The 19836-nt window shown below is 43.4% G+C and overlaps 1 protein-coding gene and 1 pseudogene across 2 annotated transcripts; both read left to right on the forward strand.

The window, feature by feature from the left end:
* Positions 1-1943: 1943 nt before the first annotated feature.
* Positions 1944-19109, forward strand: Uqcrfs1 (ubiquinol-cytochrome c reductase, Rieske iron-sulfur polypeptide 1). Of its 2 annotated transcripts, XM_063276184.1 has the most exons (3): positions 1944-2074; positions 14485-15027; positions 18218-19109. In XM_063276184.1, the coding sequence occupies exons 2-3, from the start codon at positions 14814-14816 to the stop codon at positions 18826-18828; spliced, it is 825 nt and encodes a 274-aa protein (XP_063132254.1). In that variant the 5' UTR covers positions 1944-2074; positions 14485-14813; the 3' UTR covers positions 18829-19109. The 2 variants fall into 2 exon arrangements, with proteins under 2 accessions (XP_063132254.1, NP_001008888.1); NM_001008888.1 differs by lacking the exon at positions 1944-2074 and having other exon boundaries at positions 14759-15027; positions 18218-19036.
* Positions 6638-9313, forward strand: Gyg1-ps1 (glycogenin 1, pseudogene 1; annotated as a pseudogene).
* Positions 19110-19836: the final 727 nt, after the last annotated feature.

Here is a 19836-nt window from a genome sequence, read left to right on the forward strand (position 1 = left end):
TGCTTGCTGACAAGCACAAGGTGCATGTGGCTTTTCTTTCCCCCAAGCCTTTCAGGGTGCAAATGCTACCCCAACAATTTATAATAATGCTGACTGCTCACAAACTGTAGATACAGTAAGCCATGGACTGCTGAGATATATCAATATGGTTTTATCTCTTCCCTCTCCATTTCATATATATATATCTATATATATATATCTATATATATATATATCACCTGTGCCTCAAGTATGTGAAGTCAGTGCTGTACTGCAGAGCTATACCCTCCACTCCCATTTTTATTTTAAGAAAGGATCTTCCTGTGCCACCCAGGCTGGCCTCCTGCTCTCCATCCTCCTGTCTCAGGATGTGGAATGCTGTGATAGATAGGCATCCATTTCCACAACTTGCTGTCCCTTACATCTATTGTTTCTGTCAATGAGCAGTCATTTGAGGCTTAGAGCGGTTAGTAAATGTCACTGTGGTAACATATATGTAATGTAAAAAACGATCATTTGAACCATTTAAAGTGTGCAGTTCTGTGGCATTTAAGAACATAAACGTCTGCCTCAGCCATCCCCAGAACGCGTCATCATCCCCTATGGAAACTACGCACACATTAAAACCCTTTTCCCACCCTCCTCACTCACCCCATTCGACTACTCTAAGGAGTTCTTGAAAGTGAAATAACTCACAGCGCTGCCCCTTTTGACTAGCTTCTTTCTCTTAGTGTGGTGTCTTTGTGGTTCATTCACGCTGGAACACTTGTCAAAACTTTCATTTAACAATCTCTAAGGGAGAAACAGTACTTTTTTTCATCTTTATTAACTTGAGTATTTCTTATTTACATTTTGATTGTTTTCCCTTTCCTGGTTTCTGGGCCAACATCCCCCTAGCCCCTCCCTCTCCCCTTCTCTATGGGTGTTCCCCTCCCCATCCTCCCCACAACAATCACGCCCACTGGGGGTTCAGTCTTGGCAGGACCAAGGACTTCCCCTTCCACTGGTGCCCTTACTAGGCTATTCATTGCTACCTATGAGGTTGGAGCCCAGGGTCAGTCCATGTATAGTCTTTGGGTAGTGGCTTAGTCCCTGGAAGCTCTGGTTGGTTGGCATTGTTGTTCATATGGGGTCTTGAGTCCCTTCAAGCTCTTCCAGTTCTTTCTCTGATTCCTTCAACGGGGGTCCCGTTCTCAGTTCAGTGGTTTGCTGCTGGCATTCTCCTATGTATTTGCTGTATTCTGGCTGTGTCTCCCAGGAGAGAGCTACATCCAGTTCCTGTCGGCCTGCACTTCTTTGCTTCATCCATCTTATCTAGTTTGGTGGCTGTATATGTATGGGCCACATGTGGGGCAGGCTCTGAATGGGTGTTCCTTCTGCCTCTGTTTTAAACTTTACCTCCCTATTCCCTGCCAAGGGTATTCTTGTTCCCCTTTTAAAGAAGGAGTGAGGCATTCACATTTTGGTCGTCCTTCTTGAGTTTCATGTGTTCTGTGCATCTAGGGTAATTCAAGCATTTGGGCTAATAGCCACTTACCAATGAGTGCATACCATGTGTGTTTTTCTGTGATTGGGTTACCTCACTCAGGATGATATTTTCCAGTTCCATCCATTTGCCTATGAATTTCATAGAAACAGTACTTTTATTGAGTGCATTTTTCCTACAAACTGGCAGTGATGAACTTATTATTACCTTCTGTGCTAGACCAACCTTGTAAGATTAGAGTAAGTATTCTTGTTTTATGAAAAACAAAACCATGATCAAATATCTGTTTTGAACTTGTTTAAGAAGGCTGACTCAGCAGCTAAGAGTCCTGGCTGCTCTTGTAGCGAACCCAAGTTTAGGCTCCCGTGCCGCATAGCCACTGAAAGACAGCTGTAACTCAAGTTCCAAGTGATTTCATACCCTCTTCTGGCTTCCCTGGGTACCAGGCACGCTCAGATGAAGCCTTAGCTCTGTACTGGGAGCCTGTCGCCACTGCCCAACTGCCTTAGAATCCCTCTATAACTGCCAAAGGACCGTACCACCTGCCTGCCTTGTGACTTGCGTGAATAACCTCCTTGAAAAGTGTTCTCTTTGTCCTGCGAGGGGAAGGTAAGATGAGGGGAGGGGCCCAGATCACCCTCATTCTTCCATTCAGCCCACTCCGCTAATTGGGCCAGATCCACAAAAGGAAGGCTCAACACATAACCTTGTTGGCTCTCTGTGGCACCCGAGCCCCTTTGTAACAATGTGGGGTCCCAGGAGGACCCTCTTGCGCGATCACTCCTGCTTTTGAAAGTCTGCCCAGCCTGTGATCACGCCTCCCTGTACTAGCCTTTCTTCTTCAGGGAGACTGGGAGGCAACCCAGACATAGTGCCACTGCCAGGACACACAGAGGGAGGCATCTAGGGGCACAGAGGGGACTGGGACTCTGAAGGCTGCAAGCTTCAGGGACTCTGGCACACAAGATAGGCTTGAGTGTTTCTGACCAGTTCAGCGAACAGGGGGTGTCGAGCCAAAGTTCCAGGGCTCTTCCTCACTGCCCAGAGAGCTGACTGTGGAAGTCACCCGGTAGATTACCTGGGAACAATTAGGACATGGTGTCTCTAGAGTGTGGGTGCTCCCTGTGAGAGACACTAGGCAACTAGCACGGAGGTGGCTTTGCGAGTCCTGATACCAGCCTAGCTAGTTACTGATTCTCCTCAGGGTTCTGTGAGCTCCCAGTTGACTAGTCCAGAACATTGTGCTAGTCCACTTGTTTGTCAATATAAGAATGCCTTGCCTAGTGTGATACAGAAGTAGAAGGTTGTATGTACTACCAAAGTGGGGGGAATGCAAAAAACCCCACCCCCAAAACAAACAACCTAAGCCAAAACATTGTTCTCACCTCAAAGAGGAAAAGAGATTATTTTGCAGCCAAATACGAGTGTTGACTATGAATACAGATTTAATTTACCTCAAGTTCCACGTACCAACATGGTAATAGTGTCGTGACATTTCTATGGTAACACAAAAACAAAACATGAATCAACACTTTCAAGGGCATTGGTGGAAACCCCATATAGGTAATTTACAGAAAACTGGAGAAATCTGTGTTAAGGGCCCCAGACATTGTCTGATGACATTCTTAGCCTTCGGGTTAGTGAACCATAGAGATCTTCTCATATATCCCAGAAGATGATTGAGTCATGTACAGAGAAGCAGCACAGTGAACGGCTATTGAAGGGGCTAAGACAGCCTCAGGTATCAGGATCTGGATCTGCAGGGTTCCACATCCCCACACTCGCTGACACTCTAATTAGTCATCAGTCTTTCTAGAATGTTCTGTGTAGGTGTGGCCTTCTGCTTCTCCAGCACAGGTGGCCTGGCCCTGGAACTAGTTTTGCTCCTGTGGCTACTCAGGTTTTGTGACAGCCAGCCCCGTGCTTGACTAGGCAAAAGGCAGATGCATGCTTACAAAACAAAAAACAAAAGAAAACAAAATGAAAAACAACAGAAACCAACAGATAGTTGAAACTTTACTTTTTTCAAAGCCTATTTTTAGTGATCTTTGTTGTTGTTGTTGTTGTTGTTGTTGTTGTTGTTGTTGTTTAATGATGGTTCTTAAACACTTTGACTTTCCTTGTAACTCACCACCCACCAGAGGTGGAAAAGAAAAGATATGGGGGGGAAGTGGACCTGTTTAGAAAGATTCTTTGGAGCAACTCCCATCCGTGTTGTCTGGAAATCAGCAGTTCAGTTCCCAGGTTAACAGGCAGCGACAGTTCAGTCCACTCACAGACGTCTCATGGATGCACCAGCAGTCCTGTTCAGTAGAGTTGGGTTAGCAACCGTGGTGACATGGCCTAGAAGAGACAGCCAGGCTTCAGCCTCTGGACCAACAGGAACATCAGGAGGACTTCTCAGCTGTGCCTCTCTCAGGGAAGTGAAGACCAACAGAGACATGAGGCCCATAAGCCTTGCACAGCTAGCTGTTCTAGTAAGCCACGCTCTGTCCCTGTCACTCTGTGGAATCCTATCTATACCCTCCAAACACCACAAGTCCTCTTTGTGCCTTGCCTCAGCACGTGCATCCAATCAGCAAATCCTTGGAAGCAGCAACAAACTGCAGAACACCACCAGAAGCCTTTTGGTGCGTTTCTCTCTGTGGTGTTCTTACAAATGGATCTCAATTATGCAACGTAAAGTGGACATACATGCATGCCGTTAGCAAAGAATCTTTGATCACGTGTCCTTTCATGTGCTTGCTTTAGCAGAATATCCTTTCTCCTGTGTCTGCCTCAGCGAAACTATCTTCACGTGTCTGCCCCAGCAAAATACCATCCAACTGCCATCCAAAGAGCCCTTCAATTTCCACTTCAGACGGTTCTTTTCTGAGTCTAGTTCCCTGCTTCTTGCCAACCTGCTGGCTGTGGTCTAGCCTGCCCCTTATTCTGTTGCCAGTCCCTTCTGTTTCCACCAGAGGGAGCTAGATAACGTCGTACCTTAACAGTGGAGCCACCAGAAGACTTGATTGGTCAAATGAGGGTGAGGTGCTAGGAAGACCCCAGGTCATGGTGGTAAGAGTTGTGTGGCACTCCTCCCTGGGCATTTTCGGGAGAGCTCTTGGAGAAAGAGGTTGACACCTCATCCGTTGGGTGAGCTCACGACAAAAGTTTGCTCTTTGCAAAGACCTATGAAACTACAGGGGCTTAGGGCTGGGAAGTAGATTGGAGTGTATAGAGGAAGAGGATGTGAGATTGTCTCTGTTCCTCAGCTCACTCTTTCCCACAACAGGAAATGGATTGTTTTTAAAGGAAAGAAGAGCTTATTCTGACCCAAAGGTCCATCACTATGGGGCAGTTAAAGTGGCCTGGTTCCCCAAGGAAACTAGCTGGGGACCCCAGTGTCTTCTGGGAGCTCTGCTGGTATTTCATACTGATGATGATGGTAGTGGTAATGATGATGGTGATGGTGATGATGGTGATGATGATGGTGATGGTGATGATGATGATGATTTAAATCCAGGTTGCAGAGAAGGCCTGGATTTAAAAGCACTGGCTGTTCTGCCAGAAGACCCAAGTTTGATTGCTAGCACCCTGATTTTGCCTCACAACCATCCATATGTAACTCTAGCTCCAGGGACCTCACACCCTTTCCTGGTCTCCATAGGTACCAGACAAGCATGTGGTACAAAGACATACATACAGATGAAATATCCATACACATAAAATAAAATTTAAAACCTGACAATGAGTTCAAGTTTAAACATATGACAAGGACAGTGAACCATCCATGCAGGGAGGACTGGATTTGGCCCAGGGCCAATCATGTCCACTGCTAAAAATGAAAAGTGTCATTTCAGTAACCTTCAAGCAGAAGCATCGCTCTGCAGTAGATTTCTTGCTCTGGATAAACACGCTCCTGAGCTACACATCCCTTCCTCCTCTCAGGTGACAACCCACCGTGTACGCACTAGCACCACAGGGATCCAGAGGAAGTAGCTTGGAGAAGATCATGACTCCCATTTCCCAGGACACAGCAATGAACAAGTGACCCACTCTAGAGAGACAGTGAGATTCGATGAACAGTTTTCCTGGAGGTTTGGGTTGCAGTGTGGGCTTCCCACTGAGGGTAGGTAGTAGAGCCGTCTTACAACCCCAGCTCCCTTGAGGACCAGGCACACAGACCCCCTTGGAGCCTTTTTGCACTTTGGTCTAGGTCCTGGTCCAACTCAGATGAGCGATAAAATTCCATCCGGCTTTAGTTTATTTGGATTTCTATCTTCTTGAATAAGAAAACAAGTTATCAGGTCGAGGGTGCCTTCTTTTCAAAAATAAAAACAAATAAAGACAGACAGATGGACTATTGGCAGCTTCTTTGGCATGAGTGATTTGAACGCAATAAAATTTGTATTTATATTTAATCCCAAAGCAACAGCATTAGGAGGTCAGGGTTTGAGGAGCTGGTGGAGGGAACCTGTTCTTTTGTGTTACTTCATCTTCTACTGTGTAGTGGACACAGTGTCCCTTCCTACAGAGAACACAGCATAGGACACCATTTTGGAAGTAGAGAGTAGCACTCTCAGCTAACTCTCCCTACTGGTCCCTTGACTGTGGGCTTCCAGTTTCCAGATGTATAAGAAACAAATTTTTATTCTTTAAACATTATCTAGTCTACAGAAATTTTAAAGAAAATGACTGGTGAGATAGTTCAGTAGGTAAACGTGGGTGATAATCTGAGGTCTGTCCTCAAGACCCGTGTGATAGAAGGAAAGAACTGACCCCTACAAGGTGTCCTCTGACTTCCAGATGTACACAATGGCACACTTGTACTGTGGTGTGTGTATGGCAAATCACAAACACATATAACTAACAGATATTTTGTGATAACAGCACAACCAACTAAGGCAGCAGCATTAGGAAAGGAACCTACCAGGTTTCTGTTAGTTCTGAAAAGTAGGTGAACTGAACCCAAGTCAGAGGCCTGAAGCCCAAAGCTTGAAAACATCTTTCTGAAATGGTCACATTTCAGGAAGATGCACTGGCTTATCCTGGCTGTCGTAGGAAGTCCAGAGAATTGGCCTCTGACAACCTCAGAAACTGATGAGGAACAGACCTATTCCTGGCCCCGGATCGTCTTTGTTGGGCTGCTTCTCAGCTGAGGCTGTCTGTCCAGGACTGGCTCAGATGTACATGGAGTCACACGTGTCCTGGAAAGCTTCACGGTCCATCTCTGGACAAACACTGGCACCACCACCAGCGGTTGGTACCTAGCTGGGTATTCAGTTTCATCATGAGACAGGGCCACAGACAAGAGCAGTTTCGGGTGAAGAGTCCCATCTGGGGATTCAGCTGAGAGAAGAAAGTTTAGATTGATCTCTGCCATGTTAGATATTCACTCCTGGTTCCTTAGAAGAGATTATATATGGAATTCATGCTTCTTCTGGGTTATTCCAGGTCCTGTCCTTGGGGAGGCCAGGGAATGACACAAAAGGACCATTTTCCTCAGATGCATCTTTCTAGTGTTTATGCCACATGCTTACTCAAGCAGACAGAATTTGTGAGATTGTCCCCACTTCTTCTCTTTCCATGACTTGTACAGCCTGTCTTGTTTGTGTCTTCTCTCTGTCCCCCTCTTGCTCTTTTCTTCTCCTCCTCCCTCTCTCTATCTCACCCAATTCGGGGAACCTTCGTTGTTACTACCTTGAGCTTGTGAAAGGAGGGAGTATAAGGGTTTATTTCCTGAAAGACAATCCCGAGGGAAGTTTTTCACTGGCTTCAGCATTCAGAAAGTGCTGCAATTGTGGTCCACTGGGCCAGGTTTCATCCCAAGTTGACAGCAGTACTTGGCAATGTCAGCTACTTGGTACTGGCTTGGGGGACAAGAAAGATACAAGACTAAAGGGGTCATGGGTTCTTCCTTTAAGGTTTCAAAGAGCATTTGAAGCCAGGCAGTATGTGGTAGAGATGGACTTCCTGAAAGAAGGCCCTAGGAGGCCACTGAGTGAAGATGTAACAGGGAGTCTGGATTGCAGCAACACCCCCAAGATGTTGAAGACAGCAGAGCCATAAGACATCTGCCCATGAGAGCTGCACACAGGGAGTGCAGTCAGCCATAGTGAGTATGAAGGTCAAGCAACAAGCTGGAGGAGTAAAGTCATCTAAGTCCGTTGAAAGAGAAGCCTTAGCTAACAGACACAATCTCTGTGCTTCTTTAAAGTCTGATCCTGCTCATACTTTATGTTAAGAGACACACCATCCCCACTGGCCTTGGTCCCCTCTAGGTTCCTCTGATCCACCTCGTTGCACCAGGACAGATCACGCTTTGGTGACACTGACCATGAGCGATGCCTATGTCAATGATGCCCTGGTCCTGGACTTGTCTTTGAAACAGCACAGGACAGCCAGGAGGATGGGTTTGCTCAGCAGTCTTCAAGTCTCGAACTCCATGAGAAAAGTCGTAGAAGCTGTCTTTGATGAAGTCATCATGTGAGAGGTTTTGGACAAGTGGCAATCCTGCTCATCACACTGGGATGTCACATAAGTGACCCCTCAGCTGGGCATTTATACAGTCTTCCAAATGTGTGTTCATGGGGGCAGATACTCTGGTCCTCACAAATATTGATGATCTTTTCAAAAGAGAAGTATTGCCAACATCAATAAGACCCAGGGTGGCCTGAGTCAATTCTGGTGACTGTCAGCCTTCGATTGAACACATAACTAGCAGTTGCTCCTGAGCAAGGTAGTTTTGACGGTGGGGACTGGGACCTACTGAATGCACACCTTAGTGACTGGGCAACCACTGATATCAGGAAGCACATTGGCATTTGTATAACCTGAGCAGCATCTCAGTATACCCTCTCCCTCCCGACGTTTAGCGTGTGGTTCAAATGCAGAAGTTGTGTCATTCCTCAGTCGAATCAAGCTGTGCAGTTACACTTACAGTCCTCGAACCACAAGTGTCAAGTGTAAATCCTGGGACCCCACTGTTTGCCACCCAAAGCTTCTGAACTTATAGTGGAACACCTTCTCCACCAGTGCTTTACACGTGCTCCAACACTATGACCTTGTCAACAATGCCTGCTCCTATCTAAGGTCAGTAGCCTTGCCACGGCTGTCCCTTGCAGGACAGCCTAGCTACACCAAACCATCTGTGTCATCAGAAGAAAGGCATAAGAGGTAGAAACAAGGCTAGGCTGATTACATTGAATCAGATTCTTAGGAAAACATCAAGAGAAAACCCTACAAGAGAAGCCATGTTCCCGTGGACACATCCATGACTTGGGTACAGTTCTGACCCTGAGCACGTGAGGCTGTGGTAAAGTTCATTACAATTTGTGGTGGTTTGAATATGCCTAGCCCAGGAAGTGGCACCATTAGGAAGTGTGGCTTTATTGGAGTAGGTGTGGCCTTGTTGGAGGAAGTGTATCTGTGGCAGTGGGCAATGAGACTCTCTCCCTAACCATGTGGGAGCCAGTCTTCTGCTAGCAGCCTTCAGATGAAGAACTCTCAGCTCCTCCTGCACCATGCCTGCTTGGACTCCTCCATGCTCCTGCCTTGATGATAGTGGACTGAACCTCGGAACCTGTGAGCCAACCCCAATTAAATGTTGTCCTTATAAGAGTTGTCTTGGTCATGGTATCTATTCACAGCAGTAAAACCCTAAGTATGGCACCTATAGGATGTCAGTGGGAGCTGGCTTTGAGATTTTATAGCCTGGCCCTGTTTCCACTTCATGTTGTTCTATCTCTATTGCTATCTCTATTTCTCTATTTCTCTCTCTCTCTCTCTCTCTCTCTCTCTCTCTCTCTCTCTCTCTTTTTCTCACATATATATATACACACACACATATATATATACATATATGTATTTCTGTCTCTATATCTATTTTTCTATTTCTGATTCTCTTTCCTATATATGTATTTTTCTATCTTTCTGCATTTGATTCTATCACCTCTCTCTATATATCTCTATCTCTTTCTTTCTGTCTCTATTTCTGTTTTCCTGTCTTTCTTTGTCTCTATTTCCATCTCTACTTATCTGTCTCTATCTCCCTCCTGTATGTGGATGAAATGGAGTGGGATCTTTGTGCTTTTGACTTCCCAACCTGCCTCATGTCCCTTTTCCCATGCCCTTTCCACCGTGATGGACTCCATCCTTTTGATAATGGAAGACAAAATAAACTATTTCTTCCACAACTTACCTCTGGCTGTAACAGAATGCAGTTAATGCACTCATCCTTGATCTTGTATCCTCAGTCGCCTTTGAACTTGTGCAAGGAGATAAGCTGAAGGATGACCTCTTCTCTAGAGCTTCTTCCTGTCTAACTTCCATCTCCATAGACAGAATGTCCAAGCTTGGTACAATCTGTGGACCATGAGCTCCAGTATCCAGCCTTTAGCCTAGATGTGACCCTGTAATAGGTGCTCAATATTAACCTGATGAAGGGGTTTCTCTTAAGGCACAGCGTTCCCACTTGTAACTGGGAAATGAGTAAAGAAACTAGGTGCCATTTCGTGTAGGCTCAAAGTGACCTGAATTTGGCTGTTTTTAAATCTTTCTATCTGAACGGAATATCGTTTTTATACCATTGTCCATTTTGTTTCTAGTCAAAATATAGCCAGATAATTTTCCTTCTTTCTCTCTTCCCTTTCAAATTTGTGGCCTTTTGTTCTTCATTACCATCACCCCGCCCTACCCCCCCACAAATACATGTAAATACCAATAAAAATATAAATGCAAGATGCTGAGTTCGTTTACCATTGCTTCTCCGTGTATTTTTAAGGACTAACCATTTGAGAGTAGGTAACTTTTCTGTGGTGCTCATCTCTGGGAAAGCCTAATTCTTCTCCCTATAGGTTTTAATTGGCTTTAACTCTTCATCTAGGCGTGGTGCTCCATTTGATTTCCTCCAACCACAGTAGCACATCAACTGGTGCTGTCATTGTTTAGATCTTGCTCAGCCATATCATTGAGGTTTCATGGCTACAGGCTACTTAATGAATCTAGAAGACACAATTTTCCAGCAGATATCTGGTCCTCTGGATCTTGCAATCTTTGTACTTTTTGTAATGTTTCCAAGTCCCAGTTATAAGAGTTGTTTCAATGATGTAACAATTGTGGGTGGGTATTCCAAAGACATTTGTTCTCTGAATTTTGATAGTTGTGGCATTCTGCAATGGCCTCTGTATATGTCAACTTGATACAAGTTAAAGCCACTGGAGAGGAGGAAGTCTCTCTTGGAAAAATGCTTCCATAAGACTGTGCTGTAGGCAAGCCTGTAGGACATTTTCTTAATTAGCGACTAATGTGGGAGGGCTCAGTCCATTGTGGGTGGAGCCACCGCTGGGCTGGTGGTCCCAGATTCTATAGGAAAGCAGGCTAAGGAAGCCATGAAGAGCAAGCCAGTAAGCAGCACCCCTCCATGACCTCTCTGCATCAGTTCCTACCTTCAGGTTTTCCCCCTGGTTGAGTTGCTGTCCTGACTTCCTTCAATGATGAACAGTGATACACAACTGTAAGCCAGATAAAACCTTCCTCCCAAAGTTGCTTTGATCATGGTGTTTCATCACTTCATCATTAAGACAGTCTCTCTCTTTTTCATAAAGCAGCTTCTTTGATGAGGACTGAGTACTTACACTTATCTGTACATATCTGGGCATAAGAATAAGGAGTTAGAACTCTGTTAAGAATCATACTTATTTAGGAAACTGGCAGTAGTAGGTTCTCCTATAAAATTTATGTACGTAGTATCAGACACAATTTCCCTCTTGTTTAACAGGCCTTAAGTCCAATTAGGCAGGTGGTGGTAACTGCCAAGACGTAAGTGCCACCGTTACATCTTTAGAGATGCCGTGCTGGTCACTGCTGCGGTCATAGGTATCACAACTTAGTAGGAATATGGAATTATTTTCTCTCTAGGCAGCCTGTGTGGCTGTCCTTAGGGAGGAGTTATCGGGGCTACATCCAGGTTGATTCTTCCGAGTGCTTTGTCTGAAACGTTTGATGTCTTCAGCAATAGAGACCTACCTAGACTTCTGGGAGGGTTGCCAAGGGCAACAGCAATAGCTTACATTGTTTTGGAAATCTTTTGGACTCTCCTGACCAAGAACTCAAAAGTGGGTCCCTTATGACTAGTACTGGGGTCTTTGTTAGATAATCTATGGCTTTGGGAGAAAATAAAATACTAAATATACAGAAAAGAAAATCAAATTTGTACACTTACACTGATAGGTTTTAAATTATTATATTTTATTTCATATTGATTCATGGTATTTATTTTTTCTTTTACTTCCTAATAAGTGGATATACACTGAAAACAAACCCCTCACACCTTGTGTTCACACCCAACCCGTTAAAATCATCCATCCATACATCAACCATGACACGGAATGCATGTGTAGTTTAACATTTATCAAAAAATGGAAAAAAAGAATATTAAAGTAGGTTTTGAAATATTTTTGAAAGAGTAAATATTTTATTTAAAAAATTTAAGGAATGAGAAGTTCAAGGAAAAAATTTTAACCATGGTTCTAATGCATCAGTATTTTCAAGAGAAGGAGGAAGAATGCAGGAGAGGAGGGACTGTTTGCTATAGTTTGATGTTAAAAAATTAATTCTCTGTCAAAAAGGTGAGCAAAGGAGACTTCTGTGGGCCCTTATGAACATTGCTGTACACTGGTAGCCTCAGAGACAATAATATTGACAACTAAGTTATGAAGTTAATATTTAAGCATTAAAATTCAAATTTCCGGGGATTTAGTGTTTATTTCAAGGTATTTTAGAGATGAAAAATCAGGATGTAACTTAAAAAAAAAACTAGCATCTTGAAAATAAAGCATCTCACAGACTCGTTCCCCATATTGAAGAGTTCCATTACTGTGGCATTGTCTGAAGCAATGAGCATTGCCAGCTCTTGACACCACTGAAGACACAAATCAAGGTGGGACTGGAGATCTTCCCAGCATCCCTGGCGTAGGTGTGAGTGTCCATCACCCCAACTCCTGTCTCCCTCACTGCCATGACTCAGAAGTCTTTACTCTCCACATGCAGAGATCTGTAAATGCTTTGTCTTCATCTTTTGGACCTTAAAAAAAGTTATGATTCTTAAAGTAATACTATTTGATTTAACTTTCATTTGCTTAGTTTTAAGTGAAATTTTTTTCTAAAATACGCCCATTTTTCCCCATCTAGATATAAAAAACTCATATTTGCTATGTTTTATTATTTCACAGAAACATTGCTTGATAAATTTATTCACTGGGAAAAACAAAATAAAGTGGTTAAGGAAAACGATAAAGTGGTTAAGGAGGAATGTTCTTCAGGGTGTGCTCTGGCCTAACATGCCATCCACTGAGTTGTCAACAAGAGAACATCTATCTGTTATGTGAAACATAGACACATGCCTAGTCACTGCAGGTGGGTCACCACCAATAAAGCAAATCAGAGGTTCTACTAACGTCCCGCCCAGTGAACCCAGTGAGCTTTGCTTGACATGGATGACTCAAAGGCAGCTGTTTCACTGAAAATCTCACTGCAGCTTGAATGCTTACTTAAGGAAGCTGCAGTCCTGGAGCTCCCTGGAGTTTCAGACAGTTCTGCTGGTCAGAAAGAATCTAATTCCTTCTCTAGTCTTTACTGCTTTTATAACACTGGAGAAAGAGTGGCCTTGTAAACTGGTAGATTTAGGAATTTCCTGAGGCTTGTGAGTTGTTTCCTTGCTAAGTCTTAAAGAACTTAAAGAATACTCCATCCAGGATGGATTATTTCAAGTTAGAGCCTGCTGAACCATAAGGAGCCAACTTCCCTCCAGAATGGGCCATTTCAGTTGGGAGAAAATTGCTATGGAACAATTGCAGTTTCCTTAGCTTACAGCCCTCCCCATCCATCAGCACCCATTTCCCCAGACTTCAGAATGCATAGACTACAGCTCACATCCTTGGAACTAGGGCAGCTGCCTCTTTGCATCCTGATACATTTAACAGTGGGTCCAGCATTGTAGAACTGTGCCAACCCAAAGGCCCATGCTCGGAAGCCTCAGTCAGAGAGTTAGAATATAACCAAGTGAAATGACAATGACAAGAAAGGACCCAGACTAGCCAGCAAGTATCTTCCTTTGCTAAGGACCCCTTGCAATCATTCCACTGTGTGAGGACACAGATCTCCTGTGCTCTGTTTTACATTGCTACAACAACAAACATAGTGTCTTAAAACAACACAACTACATTGTTTCACAATTCCAAAAGTTTGGAAACCAGCCAAGGTTCTAAAGTCCACATATTATACAAACATATCACAATCATGCCAGAGTGTGCACTGCTTAATTTTTTTTTTTATTTTTTACTGGATTTTTAAACCCTAAAAGAATAAGCAAAGTATTTGGTATAGAGAAAGTTGTATGGGTTTTTTAAATTAAAGTTGTATATTTCTTTTAAAGTGAGTATCTCTAAACTCAGTTGTCTGTGTGAACTTGAAATCAAGGTCTATTCCCCTTCGAAAAGTGGGTTTCAAATGTAAGGGGGATTAATGTTTATTAGCATCGCACCGAGGCTTTGTTATTGGTGTAATCAGAACTGAAAGAGAAGTTAAAAGGCTCACAGGTGCAGTTTTCTCACTATGTGAGTGATTGAGAGTTCCCCCCTTTTGTACCGCCTAAAATATCACTTGGGAAAACATCTGGTTGAGAGAAAAAACTCAGGGGACTCCACTGCTTGCTGGCAATCCATGCCTGAGCAAAGGGTTTAAGGACCAGGTCCTTCACTGGTAAAATGTTGATATCATTAGTGTTATTTCCTCAAGATCGTAATTACAAATGAACAATGAAGGAAACTACCAAATCCAAAGCGTGGTGTATGATGAAAAATTGTAAGCCACGGATATTGTCAAATTTTGTATAAAGGTTTCTGGCCTTTTTGTTTTAAGATGATAAAATTTGTCATAGCAAAAGACAGAAAGTGGCTGGTATTTATTCTACATGATAGGCGTTAGGAAGTAGTAATAGCCTGTTCTTTAACTCTGTAATAACTTTTTCTCATGCCTAGGTCGTCCCTGATTTAAGTTTTCGCCGTAAACGAAGGATCTCAATCACGACCACAAGAAGTTGCTACTGACTTCTGTTTTCCTGGGGCAAAGCGACCAAGTCAGACCCCAGCGTCAGCGTTAGGTACTTCCCTTTCCCCTCCCGCCCGCAATTTGCGCCCGTAGCCACGCCTCCAACGCGGCAATCCTCCGGATTCGCTTAGCCTTACGAAATTCCCTTTCCGGCGTCGCGCTTACGTCACAAGTCCTGCGCCTCCCGCTCCTCTTCGGGCCTGCGTTCGAACGGAAGGTCGTCCCTGTGACCGACTAGGTAGTTGGAGCAGCTGTCGCCATGTTGTCGGTCGCTGCCCGCTCGGGCCCGTTCGCGCCCGTCCTATCGGCCACGTCCCGCGGGGTGGCGGGAGCGCTGCGGCCCCTGCTGCAAAGCGCGGTGCCCGCCACCTCGGAACCACCGGTTCTGGACGTGAAGCGACCCTTCCTGTGCCGTGAGTCGCTGAGTGGCCAGGCCGCGACCCGTCCTTTGGTGGCCACAGTGGGCCTGAATGGTGAGCCGGCTTCAGGGTGCCCCGATCTCGTTTCCCTGCGGCTCCAGGTCCGGGGCGGCGGCAGAGGGCGGTGCGCTGGGATGTGGTGGACTGGCCGCAGCGACCTTGGCAGGCCCAGCGCCTCTTCGAGCAGGCGGGCTCACGGTGACCGGATGCCGCTGGGATGCTCCAGGGGCCGCATCCCCCAGGCGTCAGGAACCAGTCTGCACGTTAGTCTGGGTTCCCTCGTCAGGCTGCAGTTGACTTCCTTGATTAACTTTAAGATTGGCCTCCGTCCATCTCGGCTAAGTGACGGAGATTATGTTGGTTACAGTAGTTTGACCTTGGGCAAGTTCCTCATTGCTATCATCATATTGTAGGGGTGCCGTGAGTCTTAGATGAGAGAATTCTATGTAAAACCACTGGTACAGTTTAGACGCTAAGTGTTCAAAATAGAAGTTGCAAGAAAACATGTAGGAAGTTGTCAGTGTACTGGTACCGCCGCTTTTCAGCATCCTGACTCCCCAGCAGCCCCATCCCAATAAACACAAAACCAGCCCTGAGGTCAGTTCCACTGTAGGGGGTTAGCAGTGGTTTCAGATACCTGGCTCTCTTGCTTTCATAACCTTAGTTGTGAAGACAGGCAGACGTAAATGATACTCTTTTTACAGAAAATAGACCACCAGAGGTGAAGTGGCCCACACAGTGGGAATCCATGCAGCATGGTCTCTTCCTAGTTTATCTAAGTCTGCGCTTCACATTCCCTTGTGATTTAAAAGTCTAGAAAGCTTTCTGGGCGTCTCCTGAAATATGGGAAGCTGCGCTGGGCTATTCGGTTTCTGCTCCTATAGTTGAGTATTCCAAGTAGAATGAACCTTGATTTCAAGTTCACACAGACAATTGAGTTTAGAACTGTCATTCATTTTAAAAGAATGAAGTTCGCATCCAAACAGCTTTCTCCTCTATACCAAACAAAGTCAGATACTATGATTGTTCAATGTATTACCTACTTGGCACTGTTCAGTGTTGAGTTTATGACCTTTCTACATGTTAATCAAATTTCTTTCTTGGGCAGCTTTTCCCTCTGCATTCATTCTCATTCTGTCTCTGTCTCTAGTTGAGGCAGGGTCTCATTATGTATCCTGGGCTGTGCCCAGACTCAAGATCTTCCTGACTGTCTTCCAAGAGTCATCACGGTTAGCTTTACCTGCAGATCCCCACTGGGTTTGCTACATATCTGTATTTAGCTTTTAACCTTAGTTCCAGGTCAGATTAAAAATTTTTACTTTCGCTGATATCTTTGTCATTACACCATGTTGACACTTTCCATTCTATTGTTGAGACTTCTGGTCTTGATTTTAAGCGGTAGAATAGCTCTTAATTTTTGTCTCCCAGTTTCAGATTTTGTATACGTTTGATCCAAGATATTTGGTGAAGGAGCACTAGTGGGTCTTGGAAAAACTTTTCAGGACAGAAACGTAATAAGCTACCTTGCTCTAAGTCTGTTTGGGTTGGGGGATCAGTAGGTGAGAAGTGAGGGAGGAGAAAATTGTAGAGGTGAAAAGCAATCTCCTATGTATGTCAGGTAGCTGAATGAAAGGCTTCTGATAAAAACTGGTAGCGTCCCTGCTTCATGAAAGCCTTTTCCAAACCAGTGTAGGAACAAAGCCAAAACCTTTTCTGAAAGCACACTTTACATTGTAGCTTAATTGCACATTAAAATCCATGTGGGTGGCTATGGAAAGATAGGTAGTGACAAATGGGTGGATTTGGACTGGAGGTGTGTGGAGGAGAAAGTCTGCATTGTGGTAGCCATCTCTTTCATGCAGATTTCATGCAGATGCTATACAACTACAAAAAGTTTACATGCCTTAGATTTCCTTTATTTTGAGGTGATATTTCAATAACTGCTCATGCATCAGGGAGGAATTAAATTAAGCATCTTGCTTAATGTAACTTGTGCAAATTACATAGAAAATGACTTTTGAAACAGTTTCCTAAAGGTTCCTTGGTTGGTAATGGTGATATGTAGCTTGCTGTAGAGAGAACAGTCGATAACTGGATTTCTTTTGTCACCAAAGCTCTTGCGAACAGGTCATTCTGTGTAGTGTTTTTAGTTACCTTGTGTTGTTAGGAGGTGGTAGTTGCGGGTCCTGTTGAATATGGACTGTGAACTTGGCTCCTTTCTGTTTTAGGTAGGCAACAAATTTTTTTAGTGTAATTCCAGGTATTGTCCTGGGGAAGTAATCCTTACTTGATTCCAAATGCCAGTTTGCACCATCACATTGATATTAGGTAGATTAATAAAAGTTTTTAACATCCTTCCTTTTTTCCCTAAAAAAGTAAATGTTGTAGTAGTTCCTAAAACATACATTTTGCAAAGATACATATTTTCATATATAATCATTATATTTATTATTTTGTGAGGAAATTTACTTTCTAAACATAGTTAAAGAATCATGCCAGTAAGTTCATTCTTTTTGTCAGCTATTTACAGATGTCAGGAGAGAGAGAGGATATGCCACTTATGTAAGTAGTAAGTATTGTTAAATGTTTTTACATTTCTCACAAACATTTGACCCATTTTATGATCTCCAGGAAAAGTGCCCTACTCAAAGAGTCTACAGTATGAAAAGGAAAGTTTATATATATATATATATATATATATATATATATATATATAGTCATGGTTACTCTACTGAAGGGGGAGATATATGAAAGTCACCTCTTTTTGTCCTTATTAAACTTAATAATTACTTTGCAGATTTTATTGAGTACTGCTGCCTGTTCTGATAGCTGTCATTCTTTGATACTAGAGGCTTTCTTTGAAGATAAAGTTATATCAATTTATGTCCTGGAATCTAAAATTAAGAACCCTTAAGTTTTCTATAAAGTATACCAACAAATCACAGGAGCCCTATTATCTTGTCATTAGTATGTTGTGAACTTTAGGAGTTTTTGCAGAAAGCACTTAGCAGAGATACAAGGCTAGGCCTTTGCTTTAAGATGGTCACACAGCAACTTGTTAGGTGGACTAAGTGTAATTTGTGTGGTTGGGTAGTCTATCCAAGCAATTGTTTTATTTTATTTTTTTTAACTTAAATGTCTGTTTATTGTGTTATTTGCCATTGTAACTCAGAAGTCTTTGCTGATGTGTACCCCCTTCAGGACATACTTTTAATCATTTTTTTTAAACCTGTTTGTCTTGCAGTTCCTGCTTCTGTTCGTTATTCCCACACAGACATCAAGGTGCCCGACTTCTCTGACTATCGCCGTGCTGAAGTTCTAGATAGCACAAAATCTTCTAAAGAGAGCAGTGAGGCTAGAAAAGGCTTCTCTTACTTGGTAACTGCAACTACTACTGTGGGTGTTGCATACGCTGCGAAAAATGCAGTCTCCCAGTTTGTTTCCAGCATGAGTGCTTCTGCGGATGTACTGGCCATGTCGAAGATCGAGATCAAGTTGTCTGATATTCCAGAGGGGAAGAACATGGCTTTTAAATGGAGAGGCAAACCTCTGTTTGTGCGCCATAGAACCAAGAAGGAGATTGACCAGGAAGCTGCAGTTGAAGTGTCCCAGTTAAGGGACCCACAGCATGATTTAGAGCGTGTAAAGAAGCCTGAATGGGTTATTCTGATCGGTGTCTGTACTCATCTTGGTTGTGTACCCATTGCAAACGCAGGAGATTTTGGTGGCTACTATTGCCCCTGCCATGGGTCACACTATGATGCTTCTGGCAGGATCAGGAAGGGCCCTGCACCTCTCAACCTGGAAGTACCTACCTATGAGTTCACCAGTGGTGATGTAGTTGTTGTGGGTTAGACACTTGGACTCAGGGCCTAGGTTTCTTTCGGTCTTCATGTCCCCTCAGAAGAGTTGAGAGTAAGCCTTGTGTACTTCTAGGTTGGTTGATTTAAAATATTTAAGAATTGTTAATAACTATTGGCAAACATTAATGTGAAGTAATTGAATTCACTGTTGAATATTATCAAGCATTAGCATAATAAAACCACTGTTGAACATCATTAAATTCAGTCACAGACTGGAAAGGTGCAATGTCTTTGATAGTGAATTCTAATAAAACATTACAGATTGTTGTACAAGATAGTTGTGAAATCTATAATTGGAGTTGTCATTATCTAAATTTCTTTTCATATCTTGGACTTGAGAAAAGGTGGGGACATCATTTTCTACTTCAAAATGGATGGGGAAATCATTTTTGATAAGTAATATTTTTCTGCTTTGATATTAAACTTTTCACAACTATGGAAGTATATAGTATTTTATTGAAATATTTTCATTTTTAAAGCCTGGATTTTACTCTCTAGCCAAACTGGCCTCAAACTTGAAATCGTCCTCTGCTTCTAAGTATAGGACGACAGGTGTGTGCCATCACTTCTAGTTTTTAAGTTTTCCCCAAACCAGAACTTAACAGGACTGCCTCGAAAGCCTAGACAAGACAAGGAAGGAGAACACAAACTCAAAATAGTCTACTCAAAAGGTGAACATTCCCGATATTTTGTGTATAGTGTCACAACAATTTTATAGAGATGCGTCCATGGGTCTTTCTTGATAAGAATTCTGTCCCCTGTGCAAAACCACATGAGATTTTTCTCCATGTGGTAAAGGAGAGGAAGCAGCTCAGGAGACTGCAGTTCCCACAGACAACGCAGCACAGCCATCTGCTCTCATGGAATCTATAAAGCATTTGATTGGAAGGGAGAGTCTTCAGGTAAAATAGATAAAAATCTCAGAGTATCGTAAATGCTGGCTGTGAAAGTCCTCAGATCTGCCTTTAGCCAAGCTTTCAGGTTGCTAATATTGTCTAGT

Source organism: Rattus norvegicus, chromosome 17 (genome assembly GCF_036323735.1).
Source record: "Rattus norvegicus strain BN/NHsdMcwi chromosome 17, GRCr8, whole genome shotgun sequence".
NCBI classification, from domain to species: Eukaryota; Metazoa; Chordata; class Mammalia; order Rodentia; family Muridae; genus Rattus; species Rattus norvegicus.

What these genes read in the sequence shown, in the direction of transcription:
- Uqcrfs1 (XM_063276184.1), top strand. Translation starts at nt 14,814, where the DNA reads ATGTTGTCGGTCGCTGCCCGCTCGGGCCCGTTCGCGCCCGTCCTATCG. An exon ending in GGCCACAGTGGGCCTGAATG is followed by an intron (nt 15,028 to 18,217) that starts GTGAGCCGGCTT and finishes TTTGTCTTGCAG; the next exon opens with TTCCTGCTTCTGTTCGTTAT.